The 23551-nt window shown below is 36.2% G+C and overlaps 1 protein-coding gene across 4 annotated transcripts in view; it reads left to right on the top strand.

Annotated features, from left to right (window-relative positions):
* Positions 1-23551, top strand: part of SLC38A9 (solute carrier family 38 member 9) — a 57470-nt gene that overhangs the window by 19127 nt on the left and 14792 nt on the right. For 3 of the 4 annotated variants that reach the window (XM_045565659.1, XM_045565658.1, XM_045565662.1), the window contains 9 exons: positions 2477-2609; positions 5963-6084; positions 6216-6279; positions 6866-6959; positions 7543-7713; positions 9005-9064; positions 9974-10168; positions 12239-12346; positions 21244-21350. In XM_045565659.1, the coding sequence (XP_045421615.1) occupies positions 2477-2609; positions 5963-6084; positions 6216-6279; positions 6866-6959; positions 7543-7713; positions 9005-9064; positions 9974-10168; positions 12239-12346; positions 21244-21350 (1054 nt within the window). Of the gene's footprint in view, positions 1-2348; positions 2610-5962; positions 6085-6215; positions 6280-6865; positions 6960-7542; positions 7714-9004; positions 9065-9973; positions 10169-12238; positions 12347-21243; positions 21351-23551 lie in introns of all 4 variants that reach the window. The other variant, XM_045565661.1, reaches the window with a different exon arrangement.

Below are 23551 nucleotides of genomic sequence, written 5' to 3'. Positions count from 1 at the left end.
CCAAGAAATTTAGCACTTCCTGACTGCATTTCAGCAAGCAGGCCTTCAAACCAACTTAGTATTGAATTAATACCATTGAATTTTCAGAGTAAAAAGCTAAAAGCAGAGTTACTACATCTCTCTATCAGTATCATACTTATCAGTTTCTTTTAGTAATCTATGACAAACTTCAGTCTCTGCCTTACATTGGCATTAAAGCTATAATTCTTTCTTCAATTTTATGGGGCGTCATTCTTGCAAAGCAAGAAGGGAATGCCCTATAGAGTGTGACCACTGGTATGATTAAACTGTCCCCCAGATACAAAGATTTTTACATTGCTTTTTAGTACTACTGAGTGTCGTAGTAGAGACTATGGTGTAAATTATATAGGCATAATATTTTGGGATGATTGGTAGTTATATCAGGCTACCAAATTTATAAGTAGGAGTTGTTTATTCAGCTTCTGACCCATTCATTTTCATTATATCCCCTTGAAATTTATTTTATTTTTTTTTTTTGAGACAGAGTCTCACTTTGTTGCCCGGGCTAGAGTGAGTGCCGTGGCGTCAGCCTAGCTCACAGCAACCTCAGACTCCTGGGCTTAAGCGATCCTACTGCCTCAGCCTCCCGAGTAGCTGGGACTACAGGCATGAGCCACCATGCCCGGCTAATTTTTTTGTATATATATTTTTAGTTGGCCAGATAATTTCTTTCTATTTTTAGTAGAGACGGGGTCTCACTCTTGCTCAGGCTGGTCTCGAACTCCTGACCTCGAGCGATCCACCCGCCTCGGCCTCCCAGAGCTAGGATTACAGGCGTGAGCCACCGCGCCCGGCCTCCCTTGAAATTTATTGACACCACTTAATTCATTTAGCAATAATATGCTTAGTATCTTAGTTCGTTTTGTGCTGCTGTAACAGAATACCTGAGACTGGGTAATTTATAAGGAATTTATAGTTCTGGGGGCTGGGAGGTCAAGGGGCCCACATCTGGTGGGGACCTTTTTGTTTGCCATCTTACTGTGGAAGGCAGAAGAGCAAAAGAGCATGCAAGTGTGTGAGGGTAATGAAGGGGACTGAACTGATCCTTTCACCAGGAACCACTCCTGTGATAACTAACCAACTCTTGCGATGGTGGCAATTAGTCCATTCGTGAGAGCAGTGCCCTCATGACCTAATCACCACTTAAAGGTCCTACCTCTCAACACTGTTGCATTGGGGATTAACTTTCCAACACATGGCCTTTGGGAGACATGTTCAAACTGTGGCACTTAGTATACATAATATATCATGTTGATCTCAATCCACATATTTGCTCTAGTAAGCGCTCTACTTTCATATTCATTGGATTGCAGATAGTACCTACTGTATTTAAGTGCTGTAGTACAGAGTAAATAAAAGATTCAAAGATTCTGTATGCTAACTAGAAAGACAAGACTCAAATCTATACTGCCATTTCTCAAATTTCACAGAATTAGTAAGAAAAATAGCAGAAAATAAATTTTCACTCACTTGGTTTTTCAATTGCTGCCCACAAGATTAGGTCAACAGTGTCTCCAGAAATTATTACCATAACTTAATAAATTGTAAGCTGCTTTCAGAGCCAGAAGTGTAGAGGAGTTACTTGGATCTGTGTATAATCTGAAATGACAAATTATATACAGTTTGGGCCACAGTGTCACTTATGACTTCAAGGGGTCTAAGAATCAGCAGAGGAATGCAGTCCTTTGCCTGGTCTTTCCATTTTTGGGTAATCTGTCACTGGAAGCTTAGAAAGAAAATGAGGGAGTTTCAGAAAGGAACAGAAAGGGTTGATGACTGGAAAGGATGATTGAAAACCAAAATCTGCAATCGATTAGGACGTAGTCATGGAAAGGAAGCATACATATAAATAAGAGGGTATATTACTAAAATCCACAAAAAAAAAATAGAATGAGGCAAAATATCTCTAGTGTCTTGATGATCCATTTGACACTGCTTTGAATAAGTCTCCCAAGGGAAATGGTTGAGATTACTAATCCTTAACACATGAACCAAGAAATAAGAATTCTGTTTATCCTAGCAAGTAACTTTGGCCCATAAGGAGGGAGTAGAGACTCTTTAGTAGAGGGACATTTTAGTCCATGATTTCTCTGATTTAGCACCAAAAGCTTTTTTGAGAGACTATTCAAAGCCATCTAAGTTTCATTATTGGATACCGATAACTGCTATATTTCTTTTTAATAACTGATTTAAGCTCTTTCTGCTATGTTGCTAAATTTCTTAAGATTAAAAAAGGGTGTTTAAAGTAAAACTATTATGAGACAAAAGCTTTATTTTGTAAATAGGTTAATACTTCTTTTGTGACCTTTTTCTTTTTCCACCAAAAGTGAGAAGTGAATGCCTTGCCTCTGTGCATCCCATTTCTAATGGAGGACAAGAAGGTATTTTCTTCAAAGGCTGATTTCCACAGTTTTTGGCTGAACGCTTTTTGTCAAGTGTATATTCCCTTCTCTAGGCCTTTCTATATAGAACCCACAAACATCGTCAATGTGAATAATGTCATTCAGAGGGTTAGCGACCATGCCTCTGCCATGAACAAGAGAATTCATTACTACAGCCGGCTCACCACTCCTGCAGACAAGGCACTGGTAAGAGGCAAAGCATGACTAATTGTCTAAAGTTAAGTTGAAATGAATAGTGAGCAGCCTAAGCCTGGGCAACTCCCAGTGATTGAACTTTTTGCTGGCCATATTCCAAGGACAGCATCATGCAGAGTCAAAGATAGTATAATAATTAATACATGTCCTACATCTCAGGCTAGTTCATTCTTATCTAGCCTGGCATAGAGAGATTTGAAACAATCTCTCTGTGTTGACAACACCCTGGAGATGTTTTTGTATTAAATTCTGTTAATTCCCAATCCTAAGATCTCTGAGGAGGATAAATTACTTTTGAAGTGGCAGTTTAGGTCATTGATTAATAACAGATAATAACAGGTTCTGGTTAGTCTGTTCAGTTTTTAAGTGTGAAGCTACAAGGGAAAATGGTTTTTGGAACTTTCTATAAGAGTGGGAAATGGAAATGTGTACATATATAAATGTAATATTTTCTTATTTAGCATCATCCTTTTATTGATGAAAGACAGGTCAAAGGGCCATATACAAAATGTTTTAGACTTTGCAGGCCACGTACTGTGGCATGCTGTTCTTCATTTTGTTTTATAATCATTAAAAATATAAAAACCATTCTTGAGGAAGGGGCTATATAATCAAGTTGAAGGCCAGATTTGGCCCATGGACCAGAGTTTGTTGACTGTTGATCTTCTGAAATCTGTATTATTATTTTAGAATCAAAAATATGTAAGTAATTTAGTTGCTTATAAAAACTATCACATATGAGATATTCAGAAACTTACAAGCTTAAAGAAAAATGGGAACATTCTGGGGGGAAAATATGATTTTTTAAATAGTATTAGTAATAAGAAGAATGAAACTAATATTCATTAGACATTTACTAAGGTTTGAGTATCACTTAAACATAGCTATCTCATTTAATCCTCATAATGGCCCTGAAAGAAATATTAAGATCTCCTTTTATATGGCCAAAGTAGGGATTTCTAAAATGTTCTGGGGGGGATAATTTTTTCCCCAATTTTGGGGGGCTTTGTCCCCTAGGCCTTTACATCAGTAGTTGTGGTAGAGTCTTAGTTCTATAACAGAATTATCTAAGCCCTTTGGGGAACAGAGGTAATCCAGTATCTCTGAATCTAGTTCAGACCTTCTAGAGGCTCTTCTCTTGGAAGCAAACTTCAGAGATACCAGCTGGGCAAGTCTAGACCTGAATGTACATTGTTCACTTAGAAATTAAGTCAGCATTGTACACCAAGTTTAATTGTTTTTGTTAACTGACAGAGGTGACTCTAGTAAATCAAAATATATAAACAGTGATCTAAAATTAACAATGTGATATAACCATTTTTAATGAATATGTATATAGTGTATATACTCATTTTTGAAAATCCTAAAATTATTTTTCCTAAAAGATTTTTAAGAGAACAATATGAAACCACAGGTCTTTACAGAGTATTTACAGAGTTAAATCTTTTTATTCATAAACATTTTCCCATATACCTTAACATTTTAATTCTAAAATGGGGAAGGAAAGAAAATTATTTGACTAGATCCTTGCTAATAAAAGTGTGGCCTGCACAGGCCAGCAGTATAGGCATCACTGAAAGTTTAGTAAAAATGCAGAATCTCAGGCCTCACTCCAGACTTGATCAAAATCTTCAATAAGATCCCTGTGTGATTCATAGGAACATTCAAGTTTGAAAAGTACTGCTGTAGACCACTGCCAGAGTGAAATCCAACCCTCCCATTTTTCTCTATCTCCTAAGAATTTGCTACTTCTTCTTTTCAAGAGAGGGTCTCGCTCTGCCATCCGGGGTAGAGTGCAGTGGCATCATCATAGCTCACTGCAGTCTCAAACTCCTGGGCTCAAGCAATCCTCCTGCCTCAGACTCCCAGGTAGCTAGGACTACAGGTACACACCACCACGCCTGGCTAATTTTTCTATTTTTTGTAGAGACAAGGTCTGTATTCCTCAGGCTGGTCTTGAACTCATAGCCTCAGGTGATCCTTCTGCCTCAGCCTCCCAAAGTGCTAGGATTACAAGCATGAGCCACTGCGCCTGGCCCCACTTCTTTTCTTCTAATCCTGTCACATATAGCTTTTAATTTTCATTTTTTCTGAATTTGGTTTGCTAGCTATAGTATGGGTTTTCTCCTGCCTGCTGTAGACGTAGTTGTGTCCTTTTTTCCTTTTTACTCCATGGCAGAAGACAACAGAATCCAGGCCCAAGAGGATTGGGGTAAAGAGGAGGCAGCAGACCCATTTCCAGCTATGCCTTTGTGTCTCTAGGAAATAGTTGTTTCCAAAGCCACATTATGCATAACATTCTAGACATTTTTTGCCTATAAGACATCCTCAATCATATGTATAAAAAGAGGACTTGACATTTTTCTTTCTTTTTTCTTTAATTTTATTTCAGAATATTACAGGGGCACAAACATTTTGGTTACATAAATTGCTTTTGTATCATTTGACACTTTTTCTTTTTGTACCATTTCATATCCTGTCTTCTTACTGAGGCTAATGATCTATCCCTTCCTTGAAGTCTTCCACAACTAGTCCCCATTATTATTATTATTTTTTGTCATTCCTGAGACATGGTACACCACACAGTTGAACACTTAATTTTTATTCTGTCTTCTAGTCTTATGTAATTGCTTCATGTGTCCTCCAACAGGAATATAAACTTCTTGAAGTTAGAGTCTGTATATTGAACACTAAACCTAGCACAAAGTTAGAGTCTATATCTTGAACACTAAACCTAGCACAAAGTTGTAGATTACATAGTAGGTGCTAACTATAAAAGATTGTTGATTTATACCAGTCAGGTTCTATGTCTTTAAGGACTACCTATTCTCAAAGAACTACTCTTAGGGAGATGGGCAGAATTCCGTCAGGAAGCTGTGTTTTTTCCCTCCAGAATAGGAAAAGAGTTAGAAAGAAATGTATGGGCATAGGATGGGAGCTATGTGTATACGAAACATATCTAGTCAATCATTCTTTCTGTTAGGTGTTCAACCTGTCTCTTTTGGCTCCTTTCTTTTTGCTTACATACTTGAATCTCTTCCATCTTTAAAAATCCTTGTTTTGACTTTTCCTTAAGCCATGTTAGCTCATTTTATTCTTCTGCTACTAAAGCATTTTTAAAAATTATATATTATTCTTTTCTTTAACTCACATGGGAGTTCAGTTACCACTTGGTTCTTGAAATTACCCTCACTTAAGGCCAGAGTCTCTTCCATCTAGATGTCCTTAATCTCAGTTTTTGGTGGCTCTTCTTCCTCCTTTCTCATGAAAATAAAGAGAAAAATATTTTGACAGTTGCAAATCTAGGAATTGATTCTGACATTTCTCTATTTCTTTTTTACCAGATTGCCCCAGACCATGTAGTTCCAGCTCCCGAAGAATGCTATGTGTATAGTCCATTGGGTTCTGCTTATAAACTTCAAAGTTATACTGAAGGATATGGTAAAAACACCAGTTTAGTAACCATGTGAGTAAAACTACTTTTTGAAGCATGACATAAACTATGTATGAATGAAAATTGCTGATTTAGTTTTTGTCTCAATTAAAATGTTTAAAGAGTCAGACTCCACATTTTTACTGCTATTACTCTGTTTTCAGTTTTATGATTTGGAATACCATGATGGGAACATCTATACTAAGTATTCCCTGGGGCATAAAACAGGTAATATAATTTTTTAGCATACTTTTTACCCAAATTTTTTTCTCTTTATATTATAATTTTTGTAATAGAGGTTTTAATAAATCTATATAAAATTCATTAAAGAAAATTGATGGGCCGGGGGCGGTGGCTCACTCCTGTAATCCTAGCACTCTGGGAGGCCGAGGTGGGTAGATCGCTCGAGGTCAGAAGTTCGAGACCAGCCTGAGCAAGAGTAAGACCCTGTCTCTACTAAAAATAGAAAGAAATGATCTGGCCAACTAAAAATCTATATAGAAAAAAATTAGCCGGGCATGGTGGCGCATGCCTGTATTCCCAGCTACTAGGGAGGCTGAGGCAGTAGGATCGCTTAAGCCCAGGAGTTTGAGGTTGCTGTGAGCTAGGTTGACGCCATGGCACTCACTCTAGCCTGGGCAACAGAGCGAGACTCTGTCTCAAAAAAAAAAAAGAAAAGAAAAGAAAATTGATGAATTATATTTAGTTTTTCATGAGTTGTCAGGTTTTTATCATGACTATTTAGGGTAACATGGTTGCATGTGAATTTATGCTTACCTGATGATATGTGTTTTATATTTTTATTTTTAAACAGGCTGGATTTACTACTGGAATATGTGTCATCATACTCATGGGCCTTTTGACACTTTATTGCTGCTACAGGGTAGTGAAATCACGGACTATGATATGTAAGAATTTGACACAGTAAAAATAGGTTATGGGTATTAATAAACATTTCCCCTTTGAGGCAGATCACTAATGTGTATATTTCACATGTGTGACAACTGTCTACTTTGCACCTAAAGATTTACTTCTCTAATTCACAGTTTTAAGCTGAACTGATCTGCTAATGCATTAGTGACTGCCTTTGACATTTAAAGAGGCTGGGAGTTACTTGCAAAATGCATTCACTTTGGTGCTACTTTCTTCATAACTCACAAATGCCAAGTATTAAGTAATGTTTTCTGTCCCTTACTGATGTGTTTGTCTAGCCTTGGTCTATCACTTGCTTTTATTAATTATAAAATGTTACAGTGTTATAATCTGTTTCTCAGATTATCTGTACTATTTCATTGATCTACATTTCTTTTTTATGTGTTTTTTCTATAATGTTTTAATTGCTATTATTGCATAATGTGTTCTGATATCAGCTGGTGAATGCCCATAGTCTTTTGCTAAGTATTTTGAGTTAATTTGGGAAACAAATTGTGAATATGGAATATATGATTGACATCTAGTTTTATTCTTTTTATTTCTTTTATTTTTATCTAGCTTCAGTGGATACAACTACGTGGGAATATCCAGATGTCTGCAGACATTATTTTGGCTCCTTTGGGCAGTGGTCAAGTCTTCTTTTCTCCTTGGTGTCTCTCATTGGAGCAATGATAGTTTATTGGGTGCTTATGTCTAATTTTCTTTTTAATACTGGAAAGTTTATTTTTAGTAAGTATCCATATCATATGTTTTAACACAGTTCCTTTCAAATATAATTACTACTGTAATGTTTTATTTCCAGCCTCAAATTCTATGACTTGGGATAAATAAAGTAAAAAGTAATATATGTAATTTTAGAAAATATATTTTATTCAGTTGGTTTTCTATGGGTGTGATCTCAAATATAATGTGTGTATAATGTTCATTTCCAAACATTAATTTTTAAATGAATAATATTCCTTCAAAATATTAATATAAAATATTTCTATAAGCCAGCAGAGCAGATTTGTTAAGCATTGTTTCAATCTTTACCACAAAATTTTAGTATAACAGAAAAGTTTATGAAGGTCATTAGCGTTTGTTGCTAAAGAGTTTCATGTGTAGACTATAGGGGAAACAAATTTCAGTCCCTTATTTTCAACACATTAGGATTGAAGATTAGGAATAAGACTCAAGCATTGTTTTTTGTTTTTTCTTTTTTATGTGTTTTTTCTATAATGTTTTAATTGCTATTATTGCATAATGTGTTCTGATATCAGCTGGTGAATGCCCATAGTCTTTTGCTAAGTAAGTATTTTGAGTTAGTTTGGGAAACAAATTATGAATATGGAATATATGATTGACATCTAGTTTTTGGGACTTTCGGAGGCTGAGGTGAGACGATCACTTGAAGCCAAGAGTTCAAGACCAGCCCAGGCAACATAGTAAGACTCTTGTCTCTACAAAAAGTTTTAAAAAAAGGTGGGCATGAGGCCGGGTGCGGTGGCTCACACCTGTAATCCTAGCACTCTGGGAGGCCGAGGCGGGTGGATCGCTCGAGGTCAGGGGTTCTAGACCAGCCTGAGCAAGAGCAAGACCCCGTCTCTACTAAAAATAGAAACAAATTAGCTGGCCAAATAAAAATATATATAGAAAAAATTAGCTGGGCATGGTGGCGCATGCCTGTAGTCCCAGCTACTCGGGAGGCTGAGGCAGTAGGATCGCTTAAGCCCAGGAGTTTGAGGTTGCTGTGAGCTAGGTTGACGCCATGGCACTCACTCTAGCCAGGGCAACAAAGTGACACTCTGTCTCAAAAAAAAAAAAAAAAAAAAGGTGGGCATGGTAGCCATATACCTGTTGTCTTAGCTGCCTGGGAGACTGAGACAAGAGGATTGCTTGAGCTCAGGAATTCCAGGCTGCAGTGAGCTATGATCATGGTGAGACCCTGTCTCAAAAAAAAATTTTTATAAATAAAAGACCTTAGAGGATGATAGATTTATAATCTTTCAGTGTTAAACTGTATTTTTTCCTTAATTTTTAGATTTTATTCATCACATTAATGACACAGACACTGTGCTGAGTACCAATGATAGCAACCCTGGTAAGTAGTTTGGAATTTCATTTGTTTCTTTATTCTCCACTTTGTTCCAAAAAGGATTTAAGGCAGAACCTATGTCCTTGTTTTAGGTAAATGAGTAACACAAAATTATGTTTACTGAGCTGCTACTAAATTGTTGGTAACCAGTGTGTTAGAAAACTCCAAAAATGGTTGTGTTAATGTGAGCTAGGCAACATTTAATTTATATTATACAACTCACAATTTTACCTATAGTATCTATAAGTGCCTTTGAATAATCAGTGAATATTTTGAAGGACCTGTATCACTGCTAATTACATTAAATGTCTAGAAGTTCTCAGTTTGTTAACTTAATTTTAGAAATTATTGTTTTAGTTACTAATATGTAGGCTACACAAATTTGTAACCAATAAAATAATTAATTTCCTAATAATGAACAGGGGTTAGTAAGTAAATATGGAAAAATAAATTGAAGCTTTGCCTATATATATATATAACCCTTGATTTTTGCCACAAAGACACTTAGTGCTCGTGGTTAAGTTGAGACTGGTAGAGCAAGTGTCAGTCATGACACTTTTGTCTGTTCATTATTATATCCCCAAAGTCTGGAACAGTTCCTGACACATAATAGGCTTAATAAATGTGTTAAATGAATTGCCCTCTTAGTGATCAATGTATACCTCTGTCAATGACATCAATTTAGTATCCGTGTAACTCAAATACATAAAAGCTTTAGGTCATGTTCTTGGTTAACTATGTAACTGTTAACAAGGTTATTACATTAAGTTTTATATTCAGTTTCTCTATGACTGCCATATTAGATTAAACACATCAGCCATAAAGGTTTATTTTTAACAAACCAAACTGGGGAAAGTCATTTTCTGTTTTTTGCAGTCTTCTCTAATCTGCGGTCTTCTCTAATTCCTGTTACAGTGATTTGTCCAAGTGCCGGGAATGGTGGCCAGCCTGACAATAGCTCTATGATTTTCTACGCCAACGACACGGAAATCCAACTCTTTGAAAAATGGTGGAATAAGTCCAATACGGTGCCCTTTTACCTTGTAGGACTCCTCTTGCCACTGCTCAATTTCAAATCTCCTTCGTTTTTTTCAAAATTTAATATCCTAGGTAAGCCGTGGCACTGAGTTTTGGAGCCTTTGTGTAGTAGAATACATGGTGAATTCTGTGGGAATACCGTCTGACTGGGGAGAGGATTACCTTCCAGGCCTGTTCATCTATGTTTCGTTGTTCATTCATATGGTCCCTGCTTTTTGCTGTTTTTTGTTTTTTATGGAGTTTGGCACAGAGAAAAATGTACATGACCACTTCAAGTCCCATTTTGTTTTGTTTTTTGAGACATGAGTTGTTTGGTTTCCCACTCTAACCTTACTGAACAACTCTTCCTCATTTCCTCTGAGGGTACAGCTAGAGGAAATAAACTAAAATTTCTGGAGGAGAGATCCAAATTGGCTATTATAAGAACTCTCAATTCTAAGGATTGGAAACATTAGAACTTACTAAGGGAGGTTATAGAATATTTTTTCTATAGTCTCTATTTAAGAGTATGAGACAGAATTGTCATCTGACTTTGAACCTGGACAATCATTCCCTAGCTCAGGCTTCTTAGGTTTATTCTGCTTTTGCTGTCTTCCTCAGTGTTTTTTGTTTAGAACGCTATTGCCTTCTTAAAGAAACTGACCTCTTTCTGTGAGCTCCGTTTTTCAGGAATCACTAACAGTATGTTTTGACCGTATTTAAGATGACAAAAGGAACCCCCTGTGAAAGCTCAGCTCTAGTATGAAGGATATCATTCATAAGGAATTGATAATTCCAAATAGACCATAGAATTTTACTTCCTCCTTAATCTGATCTCCTGGTAGGCAGCCTAAAGTACAAAATAATTAAATTACCCCTCAGAGGTGGCTTTTGGGTTTCCAGAAAACCAAGGACAAAGTAAAGGTATTTTCCTGTGCCTCCCTCTGCCTCACAACAGGATTCACTGTAAGCGGCCATAAACACACAGAAACTGAAGAGTTGTGGTTATATAAGCTTCAGCCTCTTGTTTTCATCCTTTCTGAATTAGCTAATCTCCAAACCCACAGTAGAGCTTGTATAGCTCATTTGTGGTTTCCTGGTTTGCTTGCCAACTTTCCTATGGAATGAATCTTCTAAAAGAATACAAGCTTTATTGAAGGATCTGTTCAGTTGGACAAAACAATCACCAGACTTCCAACCAGGTTGATTATTCTCCAACTCCTTAAGGATATTCAGCTTTCATCCTTTTCCTTGGTACTTTCCCTTTCTTTTAAAACCACAGCTCCTTTAGAGGAATTAGCATCCAATGAACTTCCTGGGTTTCCTGACTCTACTCCACAATGACTGGGCTTAATTCCTTAAGAGGAATAATCCTCTACCTTCTACACTACTAAAAAATTCTGAATGTCCACTTTATCCTGTGGGCTCACATACCTGAAAATGGAATCTGAAATCTTTCCATCTAGCAAGTAGTACTACCCAGTTAAAACCTCATCTATATGTTAGATTGTTCATGGATTATTTGGTTCATCACCTTTCTCAAATATGCTTATGATGCTTAAGATGCACATTCACTACTTTTCTTTCTTTTTTTTGAGACAGGGTCTCACTATGTTGCTCAGACTGGTTTTAAATGCCTGGCCTTAAGCCATAATCCCACCTTGGCCTCCCAAAGTGCTGGCATTACAGGCATGAGCCACCATGCCTAGCCTTTCTTTAGTTTCTTATCATCTCACATTAAATACTGTGACAGACTTCCGGTCTATTGACTATCTCTAACACTTCTGATACAAAGAATAAAAGTTACTTTCATGGGTTTTCTTCTCCCTATGTAACCTTAACATTTTATAATGGACTCTGCTTGTATTCTTCCATTAAACTCAGCTCATAAGTAAATAAAGCAGTTTTGCATTCAGCAGTGTATCAGTTACCTTCATCTAGTTCTTCTTGGGCCTATTACCTAGTTTTTTGTTTTGTTTTTCTTTCTGGTAACTCACATAGCTTGTTTTTATTCTTTAGATCCTAGTTGGGGTTTTAGTGGGGATAATCAATGAGGGTAATAATTTTCCACACTTTGCTGAGACTGTGGAAACAAAGCTTGATTTTGAAATAGTCTACAAAACACACAAAGATAACAAATGGCTTCTGAATTTTTTCTCACAGGCACAGTATCCGTTCTCTATTTGATTTTCCTTGTCACCTTGAAGGCTGTTCACTTGGGATTTCATTTGGAATTTCATTGGTTTATACCAACAGGATTTTTTGTACCAGGTGAGCTGTTTTGGCAAAATAAAGAATTAATAAATTATAGTAATGTGGTCTTTCAGTTAATTGTTGCTATATGCTTTTCTAAAACAAATAATGGTGTTTTTTCATGGTAAACATTTTTATGAATGCTATAAAGCTAAATACAGGACTACAATTGAGATTACTGTAGGTTTCTTGCAGTTTATTGGTAACTAGGGCCCTTTGTTTTTTGTTTTTGTTTTTTTTTATTATTTATTCTCTAGTTTCCTCTTATTCATTTTTTTTTTTACTTTTTTTTTTTTTTTTAATTTCAGCTCATCATGGGGGTAATAAGTTCAGGTTATATACAATGTCCATGTCCTGCCCATCCCCCCAAGTCAGAACCTCAAGCATGTCCATTCACCAGACAGTTCGCCTGGCACTCACCATGTAGTCATACCTCCATCCCCTCCCCCCACCCTCCACCACCCCGAGTCTGCACCCTCAAGCATGACCATTCCCCAGACGGTGCGCAACGCACTCTTCATGTAGGCATACACCCAGCCCCTCCCTCCACCCCCCCATTTCAATCTGATATCTAATTGGTACCCTTCCCCGATGTGCATTTAGGTGATAGGGAAACCAATTTTCTGGTGAGTACATGTGATGCTTATTTATCCATTCTTTGGATACGTCACTTAATATAATGGGTTCCAACTCTCTCCAGGAGAACCAAAGAGATGTCGTATCACCATTATTTCTTATAGCTGAGTAATACTCCATGGTATACATATACCACAGTTTACTAATCCATTCGTGGATTGATGGGCATTTGGGTTGTTTCCACATCTTTGCAATTATGAATTGTGCTGCTATAAACATTCAGGTACAGGTGTCTTTGTTGTAGAATGACTTTTGTTCTTCTGGGTAGATGCCCAATAATGGGATTGCTGGATCGAATGGTAGGTCTATCTGAATTTGTTTAAGGTATCTCCATAATGCTTTCCACAGGGGTTGCACTAGTTTGCAGTCCCACCAGCAGTGTATGTGTGTTCCTGTCTCTCCGCATCCACGCCAACATGTGTAGTTTTGGGATTTCTTGATAAAGGCCATTCTCACTGGAGTTAAGTGATGTCTCATTGTGGTTTTGATTTGCATTTCCCTGATGATTAGGGACGTTGACCATTTTTTCATATGTTTGTTGGTCATTCTTATATCTTCTTTTGAAAAATTTCTATTCATGTCCTTTGCCCATTTTTTGATAGGGTTGTTTGATTTTTTTCTTGCTGATTTTCCTGAGTTCTAAATAGATTCTTGTTATCAGACCTTTAACTGATGTGTAGTATGCGAAAATTTTTTCCCATTCTGTATGCTGTCTGTTTATTTTTGTGACTGTTTCTTTGGCTGTGCAGAAGCTTTTTAATTTAATCAGGTCCCATTCGTTTATTTTTGTTGTTGCTGTGATTGCCTTAGGGGTTTTCTTCACAAATTCTTTGCCTAGACCAATGTCTGTAAAAGTCTCTCCTACATTTTCTTCTAGAATTCTAATAGTTTCTCCCCTAGGGTTTAGGTCTGTTAGCCACCTTGATTTGATTTTTGTGAGAGGTGAAAGCTGTGGGTCCTGTTTTAGTCTTCTACATGTGGCTATCCAGTTTTCCCAGCACCATTTATTAAATAAGGATTCTTTTCCCCATAGTATGTTTTTGTCTGCTTTGTCAAAGATTAGATAGCTATATGAGGATGGTTTTATGTTTGGATTTTCTGTTCTGTTCCATTGGTCTGTGTCCCTGCACTTATGCCAATACCAAGCAGTTTTAATAATCACAGCTTTGTAGTATAGTTTGAAGTCTGGTAAATTAATACCTCCCATTTTGTTTTTGTTGCTCAAAATTGCTTTTGCTAAACGGGGTCTTCTCTGGTTCCACACAAAGCGTAGAATTATTCTTTCTATATCTGTGAAAAATGATGTTGGTAATTTAATAGGGATTGCATTGAATTTGTAGATAACTTTGAGGGCCCTTTGTTATTTCTGCTTGGAAGCTGAAGTGCATTTCAGTTACAATGCAATTGAAAAATCAAAAACTCATTCGTCAGACTTTTCTGAGAAACATACCTCTAGAATTTGAGAGACTTAGAACAAGGTCAGTAATGTATATAGATAACAGTACTCATTAAAATCATTTTTCCCCTGATGGGTTTTTCTTTTTTTGAAATGTTAATGTTTTTCAGGCTAATTAAAATGGTGATTATTAAATGCTTCTTCACCTTCTGCTTTTTTTCTCATCGTTATAACTTCATAATTTCTTCAGTTTCACCCGAATTTAGAATAGTTTGGACATGATAAAAGTACCATGAAACAATGAATGAATAATGCTAAATGGAGAGATCATTAGAAAATGAAAGTGACTACTAGTATCTTGAAAACTAATAATAAGAAAATTGTACAAAATGCTGTTGTTGATTTAGAAAGACTGCTTTCTTTCCACTCTTCAACTGTTGATTCGGGCAGTCTAGAATTCTATTCAGTAACACCAGGGTCTGGTGTACTTTTTTTTTTTTTTTTTTTTGAGACACAGTCTCCCTCTTGCCTGGGCATCATCATAGCTCACTGCAACCTCAAACTCCTGGGCTCAAGCGATCCTCCTGCCTCAGCCTCCCGAGTACAGGCCTGTGCCACCATGCCCAGCTAATTTTTTCTATTTTTTAGTAGAGACAGGGTCTCACTCTTGTTCAGGCTGGTCTCAAACGCCTGACCTCAAGCATTTCTCCTGCCTTGGCCTCCTAGACTGCTAGGATTACAGGCGTGAGTCACTGTGCCCAGACTGGTATTACTTTTTGAAATCTATAATAGTAGTTATCTACCACCCTTTTTGTTTCTTTTGTTACAACATGCCTGGGTTTTCCAGGTGTATGGAATTGGTAGTCATTGGAAGCTACTGTTTGTATTACCATGGCTACTTGTTTTCAGAACATGTTTTGACTACTTAGCTTTGATTTAACATTTCTATTAGAAGCCCACAAAGACTTAAAAGTCATTGTAAATTCAGAGTAAAGGAAGTACTGGAGATTGAAAGGCACTTTTCTTTTCTCCCAAGATTGTATTTAAAATTGGACACTGATGAAAAGGCAACTTTAAGCTAGTTCTTTCATTGATTGATAAAAATAGTCTAGGATATTATTTTCTAAAATTAGGGCCACTGTGATTTACATAGTCTCAGTAATAAAGATTCTGCTAATGATGGAACATTAGTGATAGATATAAGGGAAAGGGAGGGGGTAGTTATTTAGAAGACAGAAAATGAAAACAATATTTAAATAGAAATTAAGTTATTTATTTCACTTTGCTTCATTTCTAAATGTTATGCAAATTATCATATGTGCCTTAAAAATATGTACATCTAAGATGCATCTCTGTCACCAGAAAAAATAATTTTCTACCCATATGTGCTTTGAATAGTTTCATTGTTCACTTTCCATTAGAAGCAGACTATGTTTTACCATTCATTGATCCTTAATAATGTCTTCAAATATAATGGAATTTCTCTCTACTTTTTTTTTTTTAGAGACAGGGTCTCTGTTGCCCAGGCTAGAGTACAGTGGCATGATCATAGCTCATGGCACCCTCAAATTCCTAGGCTCCAGTGATCCTCCTGCCTCAGCCTCCCCTGGGACTACAGGCCTGTGCCACCATGCCCAGCTAATTTTTTTATTTTTTGTAGAGACAGGGTCTTGTTGTGTTGCCCAGGCTGGTTTTGATTTCCTGGCCTCATGCAGTCCTCCCTCCTTGGCCTCCCAAAATGTTGGGATTACAGGCATGAGCCACCACACTCAGCCCTTATTTTTCACATGTATACCTCACTCCCCCATTTTTTTCCTTTTTGCTTTTAAACTTTTTATTTATAAAACTTACATACAAAAGTTTACAACTCCTAAGTGTATAGCTTGATTAATTTTTACTGTCTGAACACACCAGATAGCTAGCACCCGGATCAAAAGAGTAACCACTAGCACTCCAGAAGTACCTCTCATGATCCCTACCAGTTGCTGTCTCCCTGCAAGGGTAATCACTGGTTTAACCTCTAACAGCAAAGGTTAGTTTTGCCTGCTTTTTGAACATAACACAAATGGAATATACAGTATGTATTCTTTTGCGTCTGGCTTCTTTCAATTAACATTATATTGTGAGATTGATCCATATTGCTGTATTTATAATTCATTCATTCTCATAGATATTTCATTGTGTAACTACCACAATTTATCTTTTACTGTTAGTGAACATTTGAGTTGTCTTCAGTCTTTGACTATTATGTTTCTTGCAGCACTCTTCATGCTTATACAAAGCTTTTAGTCAACATATGGCTGCTTTCTGTTGAGTATAAGCCTAGAAGTGGAATTGCTAGGTCAAAGGGTATGCATATGTTCTGCTTTATAGATATTACCAAACAGCTTTCCAAAATGGTTATAGCAATTTGCATTCCCACCAGCAGTGTTTGAGAGTTCTAGTTGCTCCACATCTTCACCAAAACTTGTATTTTCTTTCTTTTTCATCTAGCCTTTCTAGTGGGTATGTATTGGTATTATATTGTGGGGTTTTTGTTTTTCCTTTTTTAATTCAATTTTTTATTGATATACAATAGTTGTACATATTTTGGGGTACATGTGATATTTTGATACCTGTGTACAATGTGTAATGATCAAATTGGGGTAATTGGGGTATCCCTCACCTCAAACATCTATCTTTCCTTTGTGTTGGGAACGTACATAGTGGTTTTAATTTGCATTTACCTGATGACTAATGGAGTTCCACCATTTCATATGTTCATTGGCCATTTGGATTTCCCCTTTTGTGAAGTACCTCTACAAGTCTCTTGCCCATTTTTCTATTTAGTTGTCTGTTTTTTTCTTATTGATTTATAGTTCTTTATACATTCTGGATACAAGTCCTTTCTCAGATATATGTATTACAATTATGTTCTCTCCATCTGCTTACATCCTTTCTTTTTTTTTTTTTTTTTTTTTGAGACAGAGTCTCACTCTGTTGCCCAGCCTAGAGTGAGTGCCGTGGCGTCAGCCTAGCTCACAGCAACCTCAAACTCCTGGGCTCAAGCAATCCTTCTGCCTCAGCCTCCCGAGTAGCTGGGACTACAGGCATGTGCCACCATGCCCGGCTAATTTTTTTTCTATATATATTTTTAGATGTCCATATAACTTCTTTCTATTTTTAGTAGAGACAGGGTCTCACTCTTGCTCAGGCTGGTCTCGAACTCCTGACCTCGAGCGATCCACCTGCCTCGGCCTCCCAGAGTGCTAGGATTACAGGCGTGAGCCACCGCGCCTGGCCTACATCCTTTCTTGATATGCCTTTTCAAAGGAATAAAGTAAGCAGTTTGAAAATGATCACGAATTTGGAGCTTCTTTAAAACCGCTTTGTGAAGAAGTCTGTTCTTTAATTTACTATGCAGTGATCATGGTGTAAATGTCTGCATTCTTTAAAAAGGCATGTTTTCCACAAAAAAAACCTTGTACATGAATGTTCATAGCAGCATTTTTCATAACACCCAAAAAGTGGAAACAACTCAATGTCTATCACTGATGAATGGATAAATAAAACGTGGTATAGCCATGTGATGGAACATTATTTGGCAATAGAAAAGGAATAAAGTGCTGTAGTGATGGTTGCACAACTCCTTGACTGTACTAAAAACTATTTTATTGTGTACTTTAAATGGATGAAACATATATGAACTATATTTCAATAATACTATTAAAGAGAATGTCAGGTTTTTAAGAAAGTTACTCAAAAAAACAGTTTTTGTTGGTTAATTGGAAAATAAGCTGGATATTTACCCACTCTAATTGGACAAGTTAGAAACCTGGCAGTGGTATCACCTGTCTTAATTAGAAAAGGTAAAAAAGAATCAGCTAACAAGTTGCTTCACAAGCTGTCTTAAAGGTAGTAGAGGTTGATTACTCTGAGAGACAGGAAAGGTCAGCTAAATTGAAAAGAACTTACTGAAAACTAATAGATACTAGTAAAAAATAAAATCATTCAAAAACAGTTTAAAGTAGAATTTTGACTACTTCCATGGCTGAGAGTCCTTTATTCTGAAAATAAATGAGTGCCCCTGATTGTATGCCACACGGTATCATGTAAGACATGACCCACTGCCCTCTAAGAGCTTACCGTTGAGCAGTAAAACCAATTTGTGAATTAGCAATCAATATACACAAGAGATAGCAGTATAGAGGAGTTGCATATAAACAAGAACTAGGAGTCGCGGAAGGGTTCTCAAAAGGGAATGTTTGAAGGGCCAAAAGGAGTTCCCTAAATGGAGAATTGGGGGAAAGGGTATGCCAGGTCAAGGGAACAACATGTTTAAGCAGCAGTTAAACCCTAAAATAACATGACCCACTTAGGAAATTACAAGAATTTGAATGGCTAGAGTGCAAAGAATACTTGCTGAAGAAGTGATAGGAGATAAGGCAAAGGCCAAATGTGAAGAGCCTTCTATTTTAAGCTAAAAATAACTCTAGAGGCCAGCTATGAGACTCTCCTTCCCCCTTATTTGGAATGGCCTAAACTAGGAGATAGGCTTCTATGTCTTCAAGAGACCAATAGGGTAGAGGAGAAATAGTCCTATAATTCCCTGCCTAAAAATAGAATTCACAATGAAGCTGCTATAGTCAAATACAAACAACAAAAAGGTAAGTTGAGGTCAGAGATGCTATAGCCTCATTTATTCACTCTCTCTGAATCAACAGGATATTTAGAAAAGCAATGATAGTGAAAACACTATCAGAACCTTGGAATATAGCTAAAGCACAGCTTAGATGGTAATTAAAAACTGGGTGATGAGTGATCCAGGGCCCAAATTCCATCTCATTGCCTGCTTTCTGACACCACTCCCAATACCAAGTGTGTCTATTCAAGTTCTCTGGTAAGCAGACAACAAAATGGGGTTAGGTGGGCAAGAAATTTATTGGTGCAGCACTTACGAAAGATAAAGGAGATTAGGAGCATTGAGTGGTAGGTAACTACATCAGACCACAGGGTAGCTCATGTATCTATGAAAAGAGAGGGGGGAAAGAAGGAAGATTGGGTAGAAATAGATTTCAGAAAGGCTTAGCGAACCTAATGTGAAGCTCTGGCACAAAGATTGCCTGGAGTCCAGGGTTGGACAAAAGTGGTCATGCTCAGTCCTTGGCTAGGAGCTGCCCAGGGAGAGAGTGACTTCTGCTTGAACAGGGCAGCAGGTCCAAAAGGGGCTGCAGCTGGAGGGTATCAGCTACCTGCGATCCTTGCTTCAGGTTCTCACTTGAAAGGAGATCTGAGTAGTACATCTCCACACCTGTCACAGTAAAGCTTTGTAATATTTTAATATAAATTTGACATGTTAAAGTTATCTGTAGGCCAAATTTATATCTATTTTGCTATTGTGACTAGGATTCTTTTGTTTGTCTTACAACTTCTAACCAATTATAGGTATATAAGAAAGATGTTGTTTTTTTTTAAATATATATTTTTTCTATTTGGCTACCTTACTTTGAATTCTTACTAAAGGATTTTTCAAGAATATCTGCAAGTAATAAGATCTGCAAGTAATAAGATCATCTGCAAATAACAACTTTATCATCTTTTCAAATATAGTGCCTCTATTATATAACGCTGACTATTGGTCTGAAGTGATCAGTGTTTTTCTTCTTAGGAAATTGTCCTATTTCCAATTTATCAAGAGATTTTTAAAAAAAAAAAACAGAAGTGGGAATTGCTTCCAAATTGTATTGCTGAAATATTAAAAATTAAAAAGATTATAGACAGAAAGGGGGGAATTTGCCTAAGAAAAATATACCTTGAATTGCTTCAACAGCCAACATTCAGATGAAAGCTAACAGATAAACAAAAAACTTGATAGAAAACTGAGTATATAATTTTGTTGGTCTTACTTCCTGGTTTCTTTTAGAGCTAGTGCTTAATTCTTAATTGTTCTTGCTTCCTCTCCTAAAATAATGTAGCAATGAGTCAGTAGACTTTTTCTATATTTCTACTTTACACTAAGGAATCCTCTGAGATGAATTTTTGTTCTCCAGTTTGCCACCTACTTTGCCTATCCAGCAGTATTTTCAAGTAAAATCATGGTCTTATTCTATATAATATTAATTTTTCACTTCTTTATTAGCAGACCTCAAAGCAGAAATTGGCAGCACTTTAGAATGTTTTTTATTCTTATTTTAAAATAACTTTGTGTTTATTATAGAATATTTACAGAATATAAGTGGTGAATTTAAAATAAATCCCATCAACCAGAGATAACCACTGTTTACATCTTTTTTTTGCATACACACATCTGTATATTCACATTTTAAGAAAGAAAAGTAAAATCACACTATGCATGCTATTTGAATCATGAACATTCGCCAGAGCATAAAATCTTCCTCTACAGCATAATTTTTAAATTCCGTATACCACTATGCAACTGATTTTAGTTTAACCAATTCCCTCTTGGTGGACATTTAAGTTATTTGTCATATTTTTAGTTAATGTTTTTTAGATTTGTCATTAGAGAATGTTAAATGACTAATTCTCCTCCCCATAATTCCTTTTCTAGAGGTACTTTTCTGAAAAATTCAGGTGTTAAAAAAATGAAGGGCTTTAAAATCAGATAGATCCTGAATTTGAATCCTGGTCTGCCATATACGAGTTGTGTGACCTCAAATAGGAATAACTGATATAAAGTACATACACAGAGTAGATATTTCCTGATTGCTTTTTCCCCCCCTTTTAAGTGCTTTGCCCCAGTATGATGCTGTCCTTGAGGAACTTTGTAAAGACATTTTAGTCTTCTTATTCCCTAAACTAAAAACTGATTTTTAGTTTTGGCTGCTATTAATACTATTGATTTTGTAGTTGTCAATTTTAACGTTTTTATCTCTTTTTCTCCTAGAGATAAGATTTCAGTTTCCACAGCTGACTGGAGTACTTACCCTTGCTTTTTTTATTCATAATTGTATTATCACACTCTTGAAGAATAACAAGAACCAAGAAAACAATGTGAGTAATTATCTGAGGAATTGACTTTTATATCTCCTGAGGCTAGACATTTTAAATCAGTATTTGAAGTACTTTATATTTGTTGTACAATTATGTAATTTTGTTATAGTATCTTAATTTTTAAACTTAAGCCATAGAGCAGGGGTCAGCAAGTTTTTCTGTAAAGGTTTAGATGGTAAGTACTTTAGGCTTTGAGGGCCACATGGTCTTTGTTACCACTATTCAACTCTATTGTTGTGGCATGAAAGTAACTGTAGATGATAAGTAAACAAATGGTTGATGGCTGTGTTTCAGTAAAACTTTATTTCCAGAAACAGACAGCAGATCAGATTTGTCCCATGGACCATAGTTTGCCAACCCCTGCTATAAAGCAACCACTAAAAAATAAAGAAGTATAGTTAATAAGCACATAATGGTGATAAAAATCATAAAAAATACCCAACTGATCCAAAAGAAGGCAGGGAAAAGAGAACAGATGTAACAAATAGAAACAAATAATAAGCTATATAGTAGATTTAAACGCATATTGATAATTATATTAAATATAAATGGTCCAAACACCACAATTAAAAGATAGAAATTGTCAGACTTGTTAAAAGACAAGACCTAACTATATGCTGTCTGCAAGAAATTTATGTTATACTTGAAGATATGCCATGCAAATGTTAGACATTAGAAAAGTGGAGTGGCTGTATTAATATCAGACAAAGTAGAACAAGGAGTATTGCCAGATATAAAGAGGAACATTATCTAATGATCTTTGGGGATCAATTCATCAAAAAGACATAATAATCCTAATGCACCCAGTGACAGAGCTTCAAAGTGAATGAAGTAACAATTGCTAAACTGAAAGAAATTGACAAATCTATAATTATAATGAGGTTTTATCACTCCTCCTTCAGTAATTGATAGAACAAATAGACAAAAATAAGGATATAGAAAGCATGAAAAACATTATCAACCTACTTGATCTAATCAATATTCATAAAGTCTTCTATCAACAGCAGAATACACATTCTTTTTAAATACACTAGAACATTTATCAAAATAGACCATAGGCTGGGTCATAAAACAAGCCTCAATAAATTTAAAAGGATGTTCTCCAACCATAACAGAGTCAAGTTACAAACCAATAACAAAGAAATTTGGGAAATTCACAAATATGTGGAAATTAAACAACATACTCCTAAATAACCAAAGAGTCAAAGAAGAAATCACAAGAAAAATTAGAAAATACCTTGAGATTATGAAAACTCAATATACCAAAACATATGAGAATCAGCTAAAGCACTGCTTAGATGGAAATGTATAGCTGTAAATACCTACATTAAAAATAAAGAAAGATCTCAAAAACCTAACCTTCTACCTTAAGCCATTGGAAAAAGAAGAGCAAACTAAACTCAGAGCAAGCAGAAGTTATCTAGTTACTTGTTGCTTTGTCTACAGATTTTGAGCTCAATTTAACAGCTTCTAACCATGTAAACAAAAATCATGATGAAGCTCAAATAGAAGTCTATATAGTTGTTACTGAAAATATAAAGGAAGGAAAGATGGGTTCATTGTACCTGGGGGATTCTGAGAAGGTTTTGAGTAAAAGGTAATGTTTGGCAGAGTCATTATGAAGGCAAAAAGCTTCCTAAGTAGCGGGAAGTTAGCTCCCAAATGAGGACAAGAGTATAAATCATGCTCTTCCTTCTTCATCTTTACTGACCACACATCTGGCATGTTACCTATAAATGGAGTTGGAGTTGGATTTTCCATACTTCCTAACTTGGTGACCTTATCTCACATTTCATTTTCTTCATATGTAAAAATAACATTAATGATACCTGTCAGAGTTGTAATGAGAAGGTCATTAAATATGAAATGTCCAATTTTAATCAAAAGTGTAGTTTATTATATCTCAAACAAGAAGCAGTACAGTTAATTAAATTATGTGCCTAAACCATCAACACAGTTTTGCCATCTTAATGGTAGCTTGTTTACTCCAGCATCAAAGAAGCCTGGAGAGCGAGTGGTAATAAAATCGCAAAAGGCATTTTCCACAGCTTGTTGAGAATTGAATATTTTTCCTCGCAAGAAGTGGTCCAAAACCTGGAAGAAGTGGTAGTCAGTTGGTGTAAGGTCTGGTGAATATGGTGGATGACAGAGAGTTTCCAAGTCCAGCTGCTGTAGTTTGAGCAGCATTGTCTGTGCAACAT

This window comes from Lemur catta, chromosome 12 (genome assembly GCF_020740605.2).
Source record: "Lemur catta isolate mLemCat1 chromosome 12, mLemCat1.pri, whole genome shotgun sequence".
NCBI classification, from domain to species: Eukaryota; Metazoa; Chordata; class Mammalia; order Primates; family Lemuridae; genus Lemur; species Lemur catta.
The sequence above is the reverse complement of the archived record's forward strand: the minus strand, read 5'-3'. Positions and strand labels throughout refer to the sequence as shown.